At 43.1% G+C, this 16,444-nt stretch overlaps 2 protein-coding genes across 2 annotated transcripts; one reads left to right on the forward strand and one right to left on the reverse strand.

Annotated features, from left to right (window-relative positions):
- Nucleotides 1-392: 392 nt before the first annotated feature.
- Nucleotides 393-9,768, reverse strand: RAD1 (RAD1 checkpoint DNA exonuclease). Its single transcript, XM_054397765.1, has 5 exons — nt 9,574-9,768; nt 5,928-6,036; nt 2,094-2,352; nt 1,657-1,755; nt 393-602 (listed from the first exon to the last, which is right to left on the reverse strand). Exons 1-5 carry the CDS (start codon nt 9,766-9,768, stop codon nt 419-421), a joined length of 846 nt encoding a protein of 281 aa, XP_054253740.1. The 3' UTR covers nt 393-418.
- A 127-nt stretch (nt 9,769-9,895) lies between these two features.
- BRIX1 (biogenesis of ribosomes BRX1) lies at nt 9,896-14,506 on the forward strand. Its single transcript, XM_054397764.1, has 10 exons — nt 9,896-10,045; nt 10,958-11,069; nt 11,428-11,471; nt 12,046-12,116; nt 12,487-12,536; nt 12,640-12,713; nt 12,826-12,876; nt 13,141-13,242; nt 13,767-13,895; nt 14,185-14,506. Exons 1-10 carry the CDS (start codon nt 9,896-9,898, stop codon nt 14,452-14,454), a joined length of 1,053 nt encoding a protein of 350 aa, XP_054253739.1. The 3' UTR covers nt 14,455-14,506.
- The last annotated feature ends 1,938 nt before the right edge of the window (nt 14,507-16,444 follow it).

Below are 16,444 nucleotides of genomic sequence, written 5' to 3' on the forward strand. Positions count from 1 at the left end.
GGGTTTATTTTTAAATCACTGAAATTTAACTGGCTAACATACAACTAGTATTCACATTTTTGTCTTGCACAATTGCTCAGAACGAGCCAAAGAACAAAACACAAACAAAACCTTTTGGAGAACACTGTAAATAGCAGCAATGTACTACAGAAACATGACTTTAACAACTGTGCTGTAATCAGTGGCTGAAGAGATCAGCTGCCCTCTTTGCTCTTTCAGCTTCAGCTTTTTTGAGTCAAGGATAAGAAATATTTGCAAGGAAATAAAAAGGAAGTCTTCATATTTCAAATTCCAGAGTTTAAAAAAGCAAAAACCCCCAAATATCAAGTTATTAATCTTTACAGCTTTTACCCAGTTTTATAAAAAAATATAATATTTTATAGATCTATAAATATAATGTAGATGCCAAAACATACACCTACAGTTCTGCTTCAGTGATATCTTCATCGGGGCAACAGTAGTATTCCACAAAACAGATCTGTCCATCTTCATTTCTGATCATATACTGCAGTGAAAGAAATCCTTGAGCATCTGTTCGAATGGACACTTTACAAGATAAAGCCAGTGCCTTTGTAGATGGTTTAAGCAAAGAAATCTTGTACCTGCAAGGGGAAAACAAAAGTAATCTGAAAAAAAATACATTTGTGGAGAGGAGCTGAAACACTGGATGAGTGCACCCTCAGTAAATTTGCAGGTGACACTAAATTGGGTTGGAATGTTGATCTGCTGGAGGGCAGGAAGGCTCTGCAGAGGGCTCTGGACAGGCTGGATCAATAGGCCAAGGTCAGCTGCATGAGGTTCAACAAAGCCAAGTGCCACGTCCTGCACTTGGGTCACAGTGAACTGAACATAAGCCATCACTGTGCTCAGGCAGCAAAGAAGGCAAACAGCATCCTGGCCTGTTCCAGCAATAGCAGGAGTAGGCAAGTGATTATGCCCCTGTACTCAGCACTGCTGAGGCTGTACCTTGAATACTGACTTCAGTTTTGCTGGGGCCCTTAGCGAAAGAAGGACACTGAGGTACTGGAGCGTGTCCAGAAAAGGGCAATGAAGCTGGTGAAGGTCTGGAGAACAAGTCTTAGCAGGAGTAGCTGAGAGGATTTGGATTTCTTACTCCAGACAAAAGAAGGCTGAAGGGAGACCTCACTACTTTCTACAACTACCTGAAGAGAGGTTGTAGTGAGGTGGGTGTCGGTCTCTTCTCCACAGTAACAAGTGATAGGACAAGAGGAAATGTCCTCAAGCTGTGCCAGGAGAGGTTTAGATACACAGGTGAGGCACTGGACAGGCTGCCCAGGGAGGTGGTTGAATCACCATCACTGCAAGTGCTCAGAAAACATTTAGACATGGCACTTTGGGTCACAGTTTGATGTTCATGGTGAAGTCAGGTTGATTGTTTGGCCAAAACAATTTTGTGATTACTCCCACAGAGTAACTAAAAACAACTAGCAACATGCTAATTTGATCTTTTTCCTGGTGAGAATATTGGATAGGGACTATGAGCACTTACTTTTTGATCAGAGACACAGACTTCTATCAGATGGAAAGTATTTTTTCCCTCCACATTAGTAAGATGAATGTTGCAGTAATGCAAACAATGTTTTTTTTAAACTTTCCAGACCTGCCACAGAGGGAACTGATCACAGACTTCCTAACCTGTTTGTCTGGGTCTGGTTACAGTGGAATGCTTCCATCAAATCAGAGTCCTTAGGATAGTCCAGATGTGCACTCCCTGCATTTCCAAAAGTAGATAATCTGGAAAATAAAAGGCACCATCTCAAAACACCTGATTATAGCTCTCTGAAAACTCATCAGAATCAGTCATCTTACGTATCTCAACACCTGTTTCACAAAATACTCCTGTTTTGCTATACCTAACTAAAAATACTAAACTGTCCACACGAGTATCACATTTATAAGGCTGTCAATATCTTAACTAGATTACATATTGTGATTTGCTACACATGCTACAATTCTTCATGAAATAACACAGTATTCTAACAGAGCTCCCCCCTCTTCACCCTGAAAATTTCCAGTCCTTAACAATGGAGGCCAAGTATGAGCATTTCAGTTGAAAGCACAGTTTTCAGTACCTGAAGTAGGGTTTATCTGGAGACATGGTAATCTGCAGAACTTCACTGGTCATATCCAGTTCAGCAAATGCCTCCCGCAGCCCCTCTGACTGCAGGATAATTTTATTAACAACCTTTGTACTACAGAAGTCAAAGTCTAACAATTCATCAGGTTCTTGAGTGTTGATTTTGCACACTGTCACTACTCCTCCTTCTTCCAAGAACAGCATCAAGGGATAACCATAACCACGATAACACATCCTGAGGGCTGTTGATGTTCCTGAAAAAAAGAATGAAATATACATTCTTCAGAGGGCTAGTTAACACATGTGATCCCTTTAGAAAATTCACATTTTACTGGTAGATAGGCCACAGATCAACTGGATTTAGCATGTTTGGTGCAGCCTCCAATACGATGACATAGCACATAGTGCAGCCTCTCCAACATCCTATGAAGTGCTAATGGTTACGCAGGTAAATGAAATTATCAAACCCAACTCAGGTAACACTAAGCTGTGACAATGAAGCTGGATATGCTAGAAGAATCTAGTGGAATTTGGAAATCCTCCCTGGTCCTGAGGCTCTCTCTAGCTCACTCATGTTTCTTTACTACTCTTTTTTTATTTGTGTAACCCAAACTGCAGCTTAGCTTTCTTTATGGCCACATTCTTCTTTTGCTAGGTAATCATAATCTGAACGTTTGGTTTCCCAAAATCAAGAGGGATGTTTAGTATAGTTGATTTACAGCACAAGAAAGACACAGACCTGTTATAGCAGGACCAGAGGAGAACCACAAAATTATTAGAAGGATGGAATGTGTCTCCTATGACAACAGGCTGGGAATGCTGGGGTTGTTCATCAGAGAGGTGGTAGATGCCCCATCCCTGGAAACATTCAAGGTTGGTCTGGATGGGGTTGTGACCAACCTGATTAGCTGAGGATTTCTGAGCTCACTGCAGGGAGCATTGGATTAGATTATATTTGAAGGTCTCTTCCAACCCAAAACATCCTATGATTTAGATCTTTAGGTGAAAGTCACAATTGAAACAGTAAAGGAATGTCAAGTTCAACCCAAAGCTGCAATACTAGTACTGCCCCAAAAACCTGTCCTTCACTCTACTCCACTTGAGTACCTAGTGCAACCTGCAGCACTCACACAGTCATACTAACATTTAGTTATTTTTGCTTGTGAAAATATTGTGAACCATCACCAAGTAAAAAAACATCGAAATCTGAAACATTACTTACAGAAAAAATATTCTCAAGGACCTGTTTTTTTTTGGTTCCCATGTACCACTGTCATTGAAAAGACTACAGACAGGATCAATAATACAGTCTATTTGATTTTTTTAATTGACACACTTGGTAAGGAAGCTCTGAAGTGCTGTTACAGCACCTGAAGTGGTACCCAATCCAGACACAGAGACCTTAGGTAAGTATCATTTCACAGTACCTTATCTGCAAACTGGAGATAATAGTCATAAAGTAGATACAGGTGTATCCTGGAGAAGGAACAGAAGGTCCCACTGTCTCTCATCATGCTGATTTCTGCTACAGTTCACTGCAATTTATCATCCTGATTCCCCTGAAAGCCCAGTGTAGATCCCCTGTGGCCTGAAGGTGCACTGACAGCTTTTCTGCTTTTCCAGCTTGCCCCAGCAGTAGTCTTTTATGTTGTGAGTACATGCAGCCTGCACAGCCGGACACTTAAAAGCTTCTGACATTGTGAAGCACACTGCCCAGCAGAGGGAACCCTGGCACTCTCTACATCCACAGTGACTAACCTGAATGGGCTGCAGAGGGACTGATGGGTCAGCTGTGCCCAGGTTTTGCACAGAAGGATACTTTGGAACAAATCAGCATTTGTGTGATGTAGATGATCCCAACCCTGAACTGAAAACATACTGACAGATAAGGCAGCCCTGACATGCATCAGTCCTAGTGCTCAGCACTGGTTTCAGTTTAAACATCACACAACTCGCCAGAGACACCTGAATAAAATACTTGATGTGTTTTCTCATCAAGATTACAGAAATTTACATGACTTTTCAGTTTCCCACACCCTGCCAACAAGCAGGTGCACAAGAAGCTGCAAAGGAGCATGGCCAGGACAGCTGACCTGAACTAACTAAAGGGATACTCCATACCACAGGATGTCCTGCCTTATGGGGCACGATGACTGGGAGGGGCTGATCACTGCTTGCACATTGATCAGTGAGTGGTGAGCAACTGTGCTGTGCCTCACTGGTCTTTTCTTGGATTTTGTTTCTCTTTCGTTTTGTTATATTCCTTTTCATTACAATTAATATAATTGATATTTTTTTTTTATTACACTTTGGTTTATTTTATTTACTAAACTCTTTATCTCAACCCATGGGTTTTACTTCTTTTTCACTGATTATGCCCTTCACCCCACTGAGAAGAGAGAGTAGTGACCAAGTAGCTGTGTGGTGGTTAGCTATTAGTTTGGGTTACACTATGAGATAATCAGAGTAAGGCTCATATTCAGGGTGAGGCTTGCAGGGCTCTAGGCAACCTGATCTAGTTGAGGACACCCCTGCTTATTGTTTTCCATCCTTTGGAGGATGACCCTTGGAGGTCCCTTCTAATCCCGACCATTCTACAATTCTATGACCCCAATAGCATCACACAGACCTTTATTCCATCTTCCAAACTGAATAAGCCACTTTGAGCCTCTCCTGCTGTAGTGGTCCCTTTCACACTGGCTAGGCTCACATTCACCAACAACTTTCTCCCCTCCATCAGTGGTTATCAGAGCACACATTTCTATTAGCTTAAGTAAAAAGGATGAATCTTTCTAGAGAGTGATAGCTGCCATGCTCAGAAACATTTAGGGTGAGGAAGTCAGAAGTTCTGCCAAGACTGGAAATCTCTAAAGCCATGTGATTACTGTCCTGGAAGAGGCATTAATGAACCAGCTACACCGTTTGGCCACTGCCCTTTCTTCTCCCTCCCTGTTGCAGCAGCCCAGGTTGAGGTCGAGGAGCCAATAGGCAGGTGTCGCTGAGGCTGCCTGGGGGGATGGAAGCTGGACCCTGTGCCTCACATTTCACGTAGACAACTGCACATGTCAGAGGCTAGTCGAGAAGGTGTGTGCAGTTTGCCTGCCATGCAGCACTTTGAGCTGATATTTGGAAAGGTAATCTGCCACTGGGCCCTTCAGTTTCCAAAAGGGGAGTTTATAGGGGATGATTCGAAAGCCCACACCTGGTTCCTTAGCAGGATTCAAGGTGGTGACAAGCACCCACTTCGTGCCTGCCTTCAGCCTGATTACCTGCTATGTGTTCAGCTCTGAGCCACACCACAGCAGCATGCTCTCTCTCTTCCCTCACTTCCTCCACTTTGGGATTCGTCTTTGGATTATCCTTGCCCTCTGGACTACGAGTTACAGCTCCCTGTATCTCTTCATTTGACAAAGGTCTTGGATGACTAGAAGCTCAGTGGTTCGTGAGTAACTAAAGATAATTTACTTGGTTGTTTCTAAAGTTCACAGACTGTTTCTCTGTGGTTTAACTCCACAGCCAGGCCGGGAGGGTCTGTCCTGCCTCCCGAGGTGGTACAGCTGTTTGTTTTTGCATTATGAGAGCTTCCAGTCTGTTCCTCTGTATTCCAAGTTTCCAGCTTTTCTAGACTTGTTATTCCACTGTTCATTAACGTCCTATCGTGTGTAATCAACCTATCATCGACCGGGCAAACGAACCTGGATCAAATTAGCTCAGAAAAATAAGTTTTGATATCTAATAAATCATATCCATATTTTATCAGATTTCCAGGTTATAAATTTGACCGTAAATCGTATCAATTACAACATATACATGTGACCATGCACCATACCTGGCAAAGAACCAGTACCAAAAATGGTCAAGCAGTCGAGAAGAACAGACAAATTGATCCGGAATGTCACTGATTCCTCCTCAACAGTAAATTCCTGAAAAATTTCTGCCTGTAAAAGAAATGGAAGACATGAAAAGAAGGGACTTTCTGCAATTATTTTACAGCACTTTCACTTGCAGAGATCAATGCAGTACAAAGTCATGCTTCCATGTCACAGCATATCGATTAAACAAAAATGGGTCTTCATCCTCATAATCAGTAAAATAAAACAGGTTGCAGCTAAAACAAAGTAAAATGGCATAAGCATTAAAATGTAAAATTTTCTCCTTTATAGTTTAAAAACTAGGTACAAATCCTAAAGCTGCCCACTCTGGAGCTGGAAAGACTCAAGGATCTAGAATCACAGAATGGATTGTGCTGGAAGACATCTTTAAAGATCGTCTAGTCCAAACACCCACCCTACAGTGAGAAGGTGCATTTTTGCCTGTATCAGGTTGCTCAGAGTCCTGTCCAACCTGATCCTGAATATTTCCAGGGACAGATGGGGCATCTAACACTTCTCTGCACAACCTCTTTCATCCAGTGTTTCACCACTCTCACCGTGAAACATTTTTTTTATGTAGTCTACATCTACCCCTTTTAGGTTGAAACCATTACATCTTGTCCTATCACAAGAGCGCCTGCTTAAAAAAAAAAAGCTGGCCCCATCTTTTTTACAGGCTCATTTCAAGTACTGAAAGGCTGCAATAAGGCCTCCCCAGAGTCTTCTCTTCTCCAGGGAGAAAACAACTCCAACACTCTCAGTCTGTTGTACAACGAGAGGTGCTCCACTCCTCAGATTTATTTTGGTGGCCCTACTCTGGACCTGCTCCAACAGGTCCATGCCTTCCTTGCACTAATAGCTCCACAGCTGGAAGCAGTACTCCAGGTAGGCTTTCACTAGAGCACAGTCAGGGAACAGAATCCCCTCCTCAAACTGCTGACCATGCTTCTTTTGATGAAGATAAGAAATGGGTGGCTTTCCAGACTGTAAATGCACACTGTTGGTAGTCACAGCCACTAGAGGTAGCAGGAAAGTGAGCAAGGCTGCTTTTGATCTTGTATTAATGCAAGAATTGAATCTAGCCAGGGAGGTTAAAGGGAACACTAGGAATTTCTACAGGTATATTCATGGTAAAAAGAAGACTAGGGAGGGTGTGGGCCCCCTCAGAAAGGAAACAGGTGAAATGGTCACAAGTGACCTGGAAAAGGCTGAGGTTCTCAAGGACTTCTTCACCTCAGTCTTCACTGCAAGGGCCTCCAGCCACACTCCTGGAATAGTCATGGAAGCTAATGGCAAGAACCAGAAGGAAGAACTGCCCATCATAAGTGAAGATCAGGTTCGTGATCACCTGAAGAACCTGAAAGTGTTCAAGTCCATGGGACCCGACAGGATACACCCACGGGTACTGAGAGAACTGGCAGATGAGGTTGCTAAACCCCTCTCTATTATATTCCAAAAGTCCTGGCAGTCTGGGGAAGTCCCCACAGACTGGAAAAGGGGAAACATTACTCCCATTTTCAAAAAGGGGAAGAAGGAAGAACCAGGGAACTACAGGCCAGTCAGTCTCACCTCTGTGCCTGGTAAGATCATGGAGCAGATTCTCCTGGAGGCACTACTGAGACAGAAGAATAGTGAAGAGGTGACTGGGTACAGCCAGCATGGCTTCACCAAGGGGAAATCCTGCCTGACAAACCTGGTGGCCTTCTATGAGCAGGTCACAACCTTCATAGATGAGCAACTGATGTCATTTACCTGGACTTGAGCAAAGCCTTCGACACTGTCCCACACCACATCCTGGTCTCCAAACTGGTGACACATGGGTTTGATGGGTGGACCACAAGATGGATAAAGAACTGGCTTGGTGGCCTCACCCAAAGAGTGGCTGTCAATGGCTCTATGTCCCAGTGGAGGCCAATGACAAGCAGAGTCCCTCAGGGCTCAGTCCTGGGACCAGTCTTGTTCAACATCTTTGTTGGTGCCATGGACAGTGGCACTGAGTGCACCCTCAGCAAGTTTGCTGATGACACCAAGCTGTGTGGTGCAGCAGACACACTGGAGGGAAGGGATGGCATCCAGAGGGACCTGGACAGGCTGGAGAGGTGGGCACAAGCCAACCTCATAAGATTCAACAAGACCAAGTGCAGGGTCCTGCATCTGGGTCGAGGCAATCCCAAGCACAAATCCAGGCTGGGCAGTGACTGGCTGGAAAGCAGCCCTGAGGAGAGGGACTTGGGGGTGCTGGTGGATGAGAAGCTCAACATGAGCTGTCAGTGTGCACTTGCAGCCCAGAAAGCCAACCAGATCCTGGGCTGCATCAAGAGAAATGTGGCCAGCAGGTCAAGGGAGGTGATTCTCCCCCTCTACTCTGCTCTGGTGAGACCCCACCTGGAGTACTGCGTCCAGTTCTGGAGTCCCTATTACAAGAGGGATATGGACATGCGGGAATGTGTCCAGAGAAGGGCCACCAGGATGATCAGAGGGCTGGAGCACCTCTGCTATGAGGAGAGACTGAAAGAGTTGGGGCTGTTCAGTCTGGAGAAGAGAAGGCTCTGAGGTGACCTTCTTGTGGCCTTCCAGTATCTGAAGGGGGCCTACAAGAAAGCTGGGGAGGGACTTTTTAGGCTATCAGGTAGTGATAGGACTAGGGGGAATGGAATAAAGCTGGAAGTGGGGAGATTCAGGCTGGATGTGAGGAAGAAGTTCTTCACTATGAGAGTGGTGAGAGCCTGGAATGGGTTATCCAGAGAGGTGGTTGAGGCCCCATCCCTGGAGGTGTTTAAGGCCAGGCTGGATGAGGGTCTGGGCAGCCTGATCTAGTGTGAGGTGTCCCTGCCCATGGCAGGGGGGTTGGAACTAGATGATCCTTGTGGTCCCTTTCAACCCTGATTGATTCTATGATTCTATTCTATGATTCTAAGAAGGAATCATCTAGATTGCTATTTAAAGCCGCCTATAGGGACAGTTCAATGTAGCTGAGATCCTCTGCCTATGCATAATCTCGCAAGCATCTTTTCTGGATAGAGTTCAGAGCAGGCAGAATCAGAGAGTGAAAGGGGCAGACCACTGCTCCAGTTTATTTCAGAAACACATACTCCTGCCTGTGGATGGAAGCTTAGCCTAGCAGATACTGTAGATAAACATCAGTGAATTGACACTCTCATTTCAAGTTCACTCAAATTCACCTTTTCTGCTTTAGGATGAAATAGAATTGAAAAAATTAAAGCCTGACAGATGCTTTTTTGAACATGCTCATGCAAGTAGCAGTAGGCTTAGCTGATGCCAACACATTAAATTACGTTGCGAGATTATCACACAAACAAGCAGGCATGGACAAAGCAGGCACTAAGCAAGACCTTTCAATAGCACAAATGACAACAGCCTCATCACAGCACTTCCTTCGCGTCATCTCCCACCGGTATTTCCGCGAAGTTTTCCCTATGTCCGCGGGTAAACTTGCTGTATACCTCCTCTACCATGCAACGGGGACCCTCCTAAGATCTCTGACAGCGGTACCAGCCCCTCGTCACGCTTAACGCTTAGCCGAAAAGGCCCGCCCCGTCACCAGCCTCCGGCCAGGGACCCCGGCAGGGCCGCAGCACGCACCTGGATGAAAGCGTTGGCCTGGATGCATTTGGCGTCCTCCACCGTCACCCTGAGGCCGTTGGCCGTGGCGAAGCAAGTGGCGTGGTCCTGGAAGTGGACGGCTCTAAGGAGGCTGGAGAGGTGCCGTGCATTGTCCAAGCTGACAACCAGCACGTATGGCTCGCCGCTGGCAGGCAGCTGCGTAGAGAACGGCATTGCAACCACCGCGCCGCGCGCTCGGCGTTTCCGGAGCGGGCGGAAGACCGGCGGCGGAAGTGGGAGGAGGCAGAAGTGCAATAGGGCCGGAAGTGCGAGCGGCTGGCCGCGGCGTGTGGCGGCAAAAATGGCGGCGGCCAAAAGGAAGCGTGATGGCCCGGCCGCGAGGCCAAAGAAGCGAGCTAAGAAGGCTCCGAGCGGGCCTGGCGTGGATGCGAAGCCAAGCCTGGACGGAGCGGGTCCAGAGGAATACAGCATCCCGCCGCCGGTTTCCCAGGTACGCAGAAACCCCGCTGCTCAGGGCGGAGCGGGCAAGGCCGCGCTGTGCCGGGTGTCCCCGCTCTGTTCCCTGCCCGGGCTGGCGCTTGTCCAGTGCCTCGTGTCCGTCCCCGGATCAGGCGTTAGAGAGAGGTTCCGTCGCCCATGCCTGTAGTGAGTACGGGTGACCCGCTACTGTACCCTCGGCAGCCGGCGTAGCCCGCTGCTTGCGGAATCCCAGTTCCTGGGGCCGACTGTGGCGTCTTCTGCTGTTCCCGGGGTTGAGGAATCAGAACTCGGGCTGTAGGGTGAAACCCAGGTGCTAAGCGATGACAGAGAGGCTATTTAGTAATAATAAACGCAGCACAAATGAGCGTAGAATGCCATGAATAGATTATTTTTGTGAAAGTACACGAAGAGTTACGTAAATAAGCTATGTTGCCTTAGCCTCAAGGGTATTTTAAAGAGTTAATAATTCTGTTATATACAAAGGTTACATGGAAATTATGCCTGTTTCAGGAATAATCATCCTGAGAAGGCTTCAATAATTGTGTTGTAGTTTGCTTAAAATTAGTAAGTTGAAGTCTGAGGTCTGTCATATGCTTGTCTGTAGGAGAAGCTAAGTAGTGCTCTGAAATTGTGGCTCAGCTCATTTTGCAGAGCTGGAGGGCTGTCTGTGGTAAAGAAATGTTGTCTATGGTTTTCTTAATTTGTATGTATGTGTTCTAGGGACTTACTGAAGCAGGATTGATGTCAATTTTTATGTAAAAACTTACACCCCTGTATTCTGTAGTGAAGCCATCACTTGCTGAGGGAACGATTCTGTATGAATGAGCAAATAATAACAAATGTTCTTACAAACTTTAGTTGTTGCTACGCTGTAGTCATTTTTAAGGCTAGAAACTTGATTAACTTTTTTGTCTTTTTCTAGGGTAAATGGAAAAACAAGAAGCGAGTGCTTATATTCTCTTCTCGCGGAATTAATTTCAGAACTAGGCATTTAATGCAAGACTTAAGGATGCTGATGCCTCACTCTAAAGCAGGTAGAGTTAGATAACATCCCTAACTTAGATTTTCAGAACAGTTTTAACTGAAGAACTTGTAACAATCTCTTCATTTTCAAAATGTGGTATATTACTGTGATGGTTTGAAACTGTCTTTTTAATTTTTCTTGCAAAGTTCAGAACAGAGAAAGTGAAAGAGTGTAAATAAGTCACTATTGGGTGTAAGTGCACTTGGTACTTTGCTATGTTTATTTATTGTGTAATATGGCTGAAACAACTTAATAGTTTTTCTTAATCTTTCATTTATAACTAGTAAAAGTTTTGCAAAAGGACTGTTAAAAGCATGTCTTTTGTTAAATTGGTTTCCGGTCTCCTAAACGCTTTTCTTGTCTCCCAGATACTAAAATGGACCGCAAAGACCAATTGGCTGTTATTAATGAGGTAACTAGGACTTAATTAGTACTTCTTTCTTATTTTTTGTGGAAATTAAATGTGCAAGAGAAAAGGGCAACCAAGTTTAAAGAATCTCAATTCTAGTTACATACAGGAGTTGTATGACTCCTGACTACTGATAGTCAGAAGATACTTGTGTTGAAACAGGAAGCGCAGTAGTGATTAATAAAGTCAATGAAATCTTTCCTAATGGAGAATTACAACTGAACATGTCTTTCTCTGTAGAATAAAGACAAGGTAGTAGGGCAGTGGTAGCTCAGAAACTAGTATCCTAGTGTCACAGTTCTTGCTCTCTTGTTTATATCCTCAAGAGCTTACGAGCTTGCTTGTACCTTCAGTGACACTATAACTCCTGGTAATAAATATGTGAGATTTTTCATCAAAACAAGTGCTTCAGCTTAAGCTTGGGGATCAGTAGGTGTAGTACACTGAGACCTTTGCTTTCGAACATGTGTTTTGGAGGGTGGAAGATACAATACAGAGAATAATGTGGAAAGTTGTTGTTTTTTTTAAAAACATCTTCAGAATTTTATAAACAAATAATTTGATGTGTCTTGCATAGGTGTGTGAAATGAAAAACTGCAATAAGTGCATTTTTTTTGAAGCCAAAAAGAAACAGGATCTCTATATGTGGTAAGGAAATGTTATGGCTTTTTCCATGTTTTTAGGATAAAAACACTCCCAGTGTAGCTGAAGTTTTTTACTGTAGTAGTGAGAATGCATGAAATAGTGTCACTTGGTGAAATCTGTGCTGTCTCTTACTTCTGTGAGTAGTGCAAGTTTACAATGCATGACCAGCTTTTGTAGACTGTTTACAAAAGCATTTTACAAAATTGCTTAGAGAGCAAGTATTTCTAAGTGCATTAAGTATTTCTCAGTGTCATAAAAACAACTGAAATGACTCAAGGCAGAAATAACTGATTGGTGTACTGTGGAAATCTATCATGCTTTCTGACTAGTGTTAACATTCTTTTCTCTCTTTCCCACTACCTGTCATCTGTAGGCTTTCAAATACACCACAGGGACCATCAGCTAAATTCTTAGTGCAGAATGGTAAGTTGGTTGACATTATTGTTTGGACTCCTGCTTTCTTGTCTATGGAATTTTCTGTAAGCACTAAAGTGATCTTTTTTTAAAAAAACAAAAATCACTGTAGTTCACACACTGGCTGAACTGAAGATGACAGGAAACTGCTTAAGAGGCTCACGGCCCCTTCTGTCTTTTGATCCAGTAAGTATAGGTTTTACTTCACTGAACATGTTTTTGTTTGGTTTGGGTTGGGGTTTTTTGGCATGACTATTATATTAAGCTTGAATGTAAGATTACATTTTTTTCTTTGTAGGTATTTGATAAGGAGCCACATTATGCCCTCCTGAAAGAACTGTTTATTCAGGTCAGTCTGTATTTCTTCAGTTCAGTGTTTCTTTGTCATTTGAATTAATTTTTTGGCAACATATTTTAAAATCTGAGTTTTTTTTTTTTTAAGCAGTTCCACACTTCTAAACTTGCAAAAATTCTTCAAAGAATTAGTCATGCTTAAAATCAGTTGGACGCATGTTCTCAGTTTTGAGTGTAACCTGGGATTGGGATCTTCAATAAATTAATTTTAAATGGCCTTTAAGTTACAGATGTATAGAAATGCTGCCTTTTATTACAGATATTTGGTACACCACAGTATCACCCCAAGAGCCAGCCTTTTGTAGATCATGTTTTCACCTTCACTGTCACGGACGAGAGGATCTGGTTTCGGAATTACCAGGTTAGTTGTCTCTCGAGCTTCTCGAGGTGCTCTGAAGGAACATACTATCAAATCCATTAATTGCAATAAAATGAGAAGAATCATTGTTGTCAGAATATGCCAACACTAGTGCTTGCCCAAAGTAATTGTGGTTCCTAAAATTACTTACCTTCTGTATCTCTGGAGAGAGTTGGTTTAAGTTTTGTGTACTTCAACCTGTGTGATTCTCTGATGGTTGTCTCGGTTAGGGGTACTAGTGAAAGCCTAAGCTTTGTTTCTCTTTGGTTCTCTAATTGCTGCTTTGACCTAAGTGTGGTGGTGCTTACGTTCTAAAGGAGGCATTCACAGATACCTAGTACTCTCTAAATGCTTGATTTTAGCTAGAAGAATTGCTTTATATATGGAATTTTTATACAAGTCTAGCTTATTAGCTTCAGTGGCATCTACTCTTGGATTTAAATTTAGTTAAATTGGTGTATGCCAGGTGCTTACAAGGTCATTAGTTTCAATTCATGGGGCTGGAAGAAGTGTTCTCTTTGTTGCAGATAATAGAAGAAGACGCATCTCTAGTAGAAATTGGGCCTCGTTTTGTCCTGAACCTCATAAAAATCTTCCAAGGCAGCTTTGGAGGACCAACTCTGTATGAAAATCCCCATTACCAGTCTCCAAATACGGTAAGCAGCTTTGTCTTTGTCTTCTTTATTTAGCATCCGATTTGAAAACTGATCTTGTATTCTGTCTGTGTAGGAGAATCATATATGCCTTCCCTTGGGATCCCTCGTAGAATTTGAGAACAGAGCAATTTTGGTAAAAATGGAATGAATGCATAAATTCCTGTCACTGAAAATAGGCCATTGCACTGAAGATTTTGAGAATTAAGCAGAGAAATTACCTTTTTTTATTTTTTAATACCTAATTCTTCCTTCTTGTTTATTTGAAACCTGATGTAATTTGTTTTCACAGCATCGAAGGCTGCTGAGATTGTCTGTGGCAGCTAAGCTTAGAGAGAAACAGCAAGTGAAGGAGGTACAAAAGGTTAAGAAAAAGGGGAGTAAGGTGCTTATTGGAGAAGATCCTACTGAAGTGGTCTTTCAAACTCCAGCTGAAGAAAAGCCAGTAGAAATACAGCTTGTGAAACCAGAGTCAAAGCCAATTGTTAAAGATAAAAAGAAGCTGCGCAAAATTCAGAGGAAGAAGCAAAAAAAGCCTTTCAGAACTGAAGCATCAGCATAAATGTTACAAGTGATGAAACCAGCTATATTGACATAATATTGTAAATACTCATTTTTACAGGCAAAACTAAATGGATGTCAGTTTTAAGTAAAAATATCCATTTCTTTATTGAGTTTGTACTCTTCTATTGTTATTCTCTCTTGGGAGGGTGGTGGGTTTTGAAAAACATGGCTGCAGGAAAGGAGGAATGAGACACTCCAAATATTTCTGATTTTGAGAACTGACCGCTTGAGTACCTCTGGAAAGCAACTCACTGTAACATGTACAATGAATAAAACTAACTAGGTAGTCATCGGTGCATGTCATGAAGAGGAATTCAAAAGTTCGCTTTCCTAGTCTGAGAGAAGAATATCCTGTTTTAACTTTATGGAAATTCTATCATGGGGAGTGGTGTAATTTTTTTTAATCTTCATAGTCTCTAGGAAATGCAAACAAATATGGCTCTTAGCTGCCTTAAAAACCCTAATTTTGCCTGCAGTAGCACCTGTACATAGTCAGGTTCTCAGTACCTGAAACATAGCTATGGAGTTGAAATGGACCCCTAATACTAAATTAACTGCAAATTTCCTAAAGGCAAGAGGTACGTGCTATGCCTGAAAGGGCATCAAAACCATACACCTATAGTAGCTAGAAATGGAATTGCCTGTGTTGCTGTTACAGCAACAGTGCTTAAACACAGAATTCCTTGCCTTTATATACTTAGAAATTCATGAAACTTTAATTTTTTTTCTGAACATGCTGTCCTCTTGGTTCAATTGGTTGTTATTAGGTCTTATTTTTCAAACACACTGATATTTCTATTTAAAATAAGATTTTTCCATTTAAGACTGCCAGATAAGCTTCCACTATGGCTCACACATCATTGCAACCAAAGTTCTTAATTTTGCTCATGGATACTGCCTCCGCTTTAAATGCAGTAGTGTTAACTACACAAAGATGAGCAGCAGAAGGTCCAAAGTTTGGTTCACTGTAGGTCTCACCTGCTCCCTTCACAGTTAATATTACCTCAGAGCTGCAGCATGAGGTTAGCTTTAATCTGGGGCTGTATTTTCAAGAAATTTATAGGTAGTTACTGTCTGGGAAAGGTGCATGCAACCATTCTCAAATGCTAATGGCATCAGCCTCCAGCCTGACTGAAAAACTTGAAGCATAATTTGGTGAGAATTTCTATGTAGTGCAAATAGTTAAGAGACCTCTGGGTCTGTTTCATTACCTTTCTTTTAATCTGCTTTCCAGTCCCAGACCTCATGACCTGGTTCTTCCATTGATTCTAGTGCTGTCTTCCTGCCTGCTCTCCCAGCTTCCATGCATTTCAAGGTCATTGCTTATGCCCTGTTCTTGTTTGGTTCCCCTGTTAGTTTCAGCCTCTGGTGTCTTGGTCCTGAACAGACACAGCTGGCCCAAGAGGATGCTGACCTTGTTAAGTGCAATGTATCCCACCCAGCAGAGCAGGATAAATTCAGTGTCATGTCTAATGAGGTAGTCTGGTCTGTGTGTTACCTGATTGGAAAGAAAGACTGGTGAATATAAGCATCTATTCAGTTCATGTAGTCGTAGAATGAGAGGTCCAACTCCAGGTTCCTCATAAAACTAAGCCATATGTCTAAATCATATGACTAAGATCATCCAGATGCTCCTTGAACTCTGACAGGCTTAGTGCCATGACAGCTTCCCTGGGAAGCTTGTTCCAGGGAAAAAGGTTCTTCCTCTCAGTGAAGAACCTTTTCCTAATGTCCAACCAGAACTTGCCCTGATGCAGCTTCATTTCATTTCCTTGTGTCCTCTCTCACCGATCTCAAGACAGATGAGAGCTGCAGCACACCCTTCACTGCTTCCCACCTGCCTCAAGAATGGCGTAGACTGCCATGAAAGCACCCCTCTCTTTTCCAGGCTGAACAAGCCAAATTACTTAAGCTGTTCGTTATAAGTCTTGCCCTTGAGAACTTTCAATATTTTGGTCATCCTGCTCTGGGCACACTCGAATAGTTTG

Source organism: Indicator indicator, chromosome Z (assembly GCF_027791375.1).
Source record: "Indicator indicator isolate 239-I01 chromosome Z, UM_Iind_1.1, whole genome shotgun sequence".
Classification (NCBI taxonomy): domain Eukaryota; kingdom Metazoa; phylum Chordata; class Aves; order Piciformes; family Indicatoridae; genus Indicator; species Indicator indicator.

Excerpts from the sequence above, each read along its gene's own strand:
- BRIX1 (XM_054397764.1), top strand. The coding sequence starts at position 9,896 with ATGGCGGCGGCCAAAAGGAAGCGTGATGGCCCGGCCGCGAGGCCAAAG. Across the intron at positions 11,070-11,427 it reads GATGCCTCACTCTAAAGCAG|ATACTAAAATGGACCGCAAA; the intron begins GTAGAGTTAGAT and ends CTTGTCTCCCAG. Across the intron at positions 12,714-12,825 it reads CCCTTCTGTCTTTTGATCCA|GTATTTGATAAGGAGCCACA; the intron begins GTAAGTATAGGT and ends TTTTCTTTGTAG.
- RAD1 (XM_054397765.1), bottom strand. The coding sequence starts at position 9,768 with ATGCCGTTCTCTACGCAGCTGCCTGCCAGCGGCGAGCCATACGTGCTG. Across the intron at positions 6,037-9,573 it reads AGGCCAACGCTTTCATCCAG|GCAGAAATTTTTCAGGAATT; the intron begins GTGCGTGCTGCG and ends TTTCTTTTACAG. Across the intron at positions 2,353-5,927 it reads TGGTACTGGTTCTTTGCCAG|GAACATCAACAGCCCTCAGG; the intron begins GTATGGTGCATG and ends TCTTTTTTTCAG.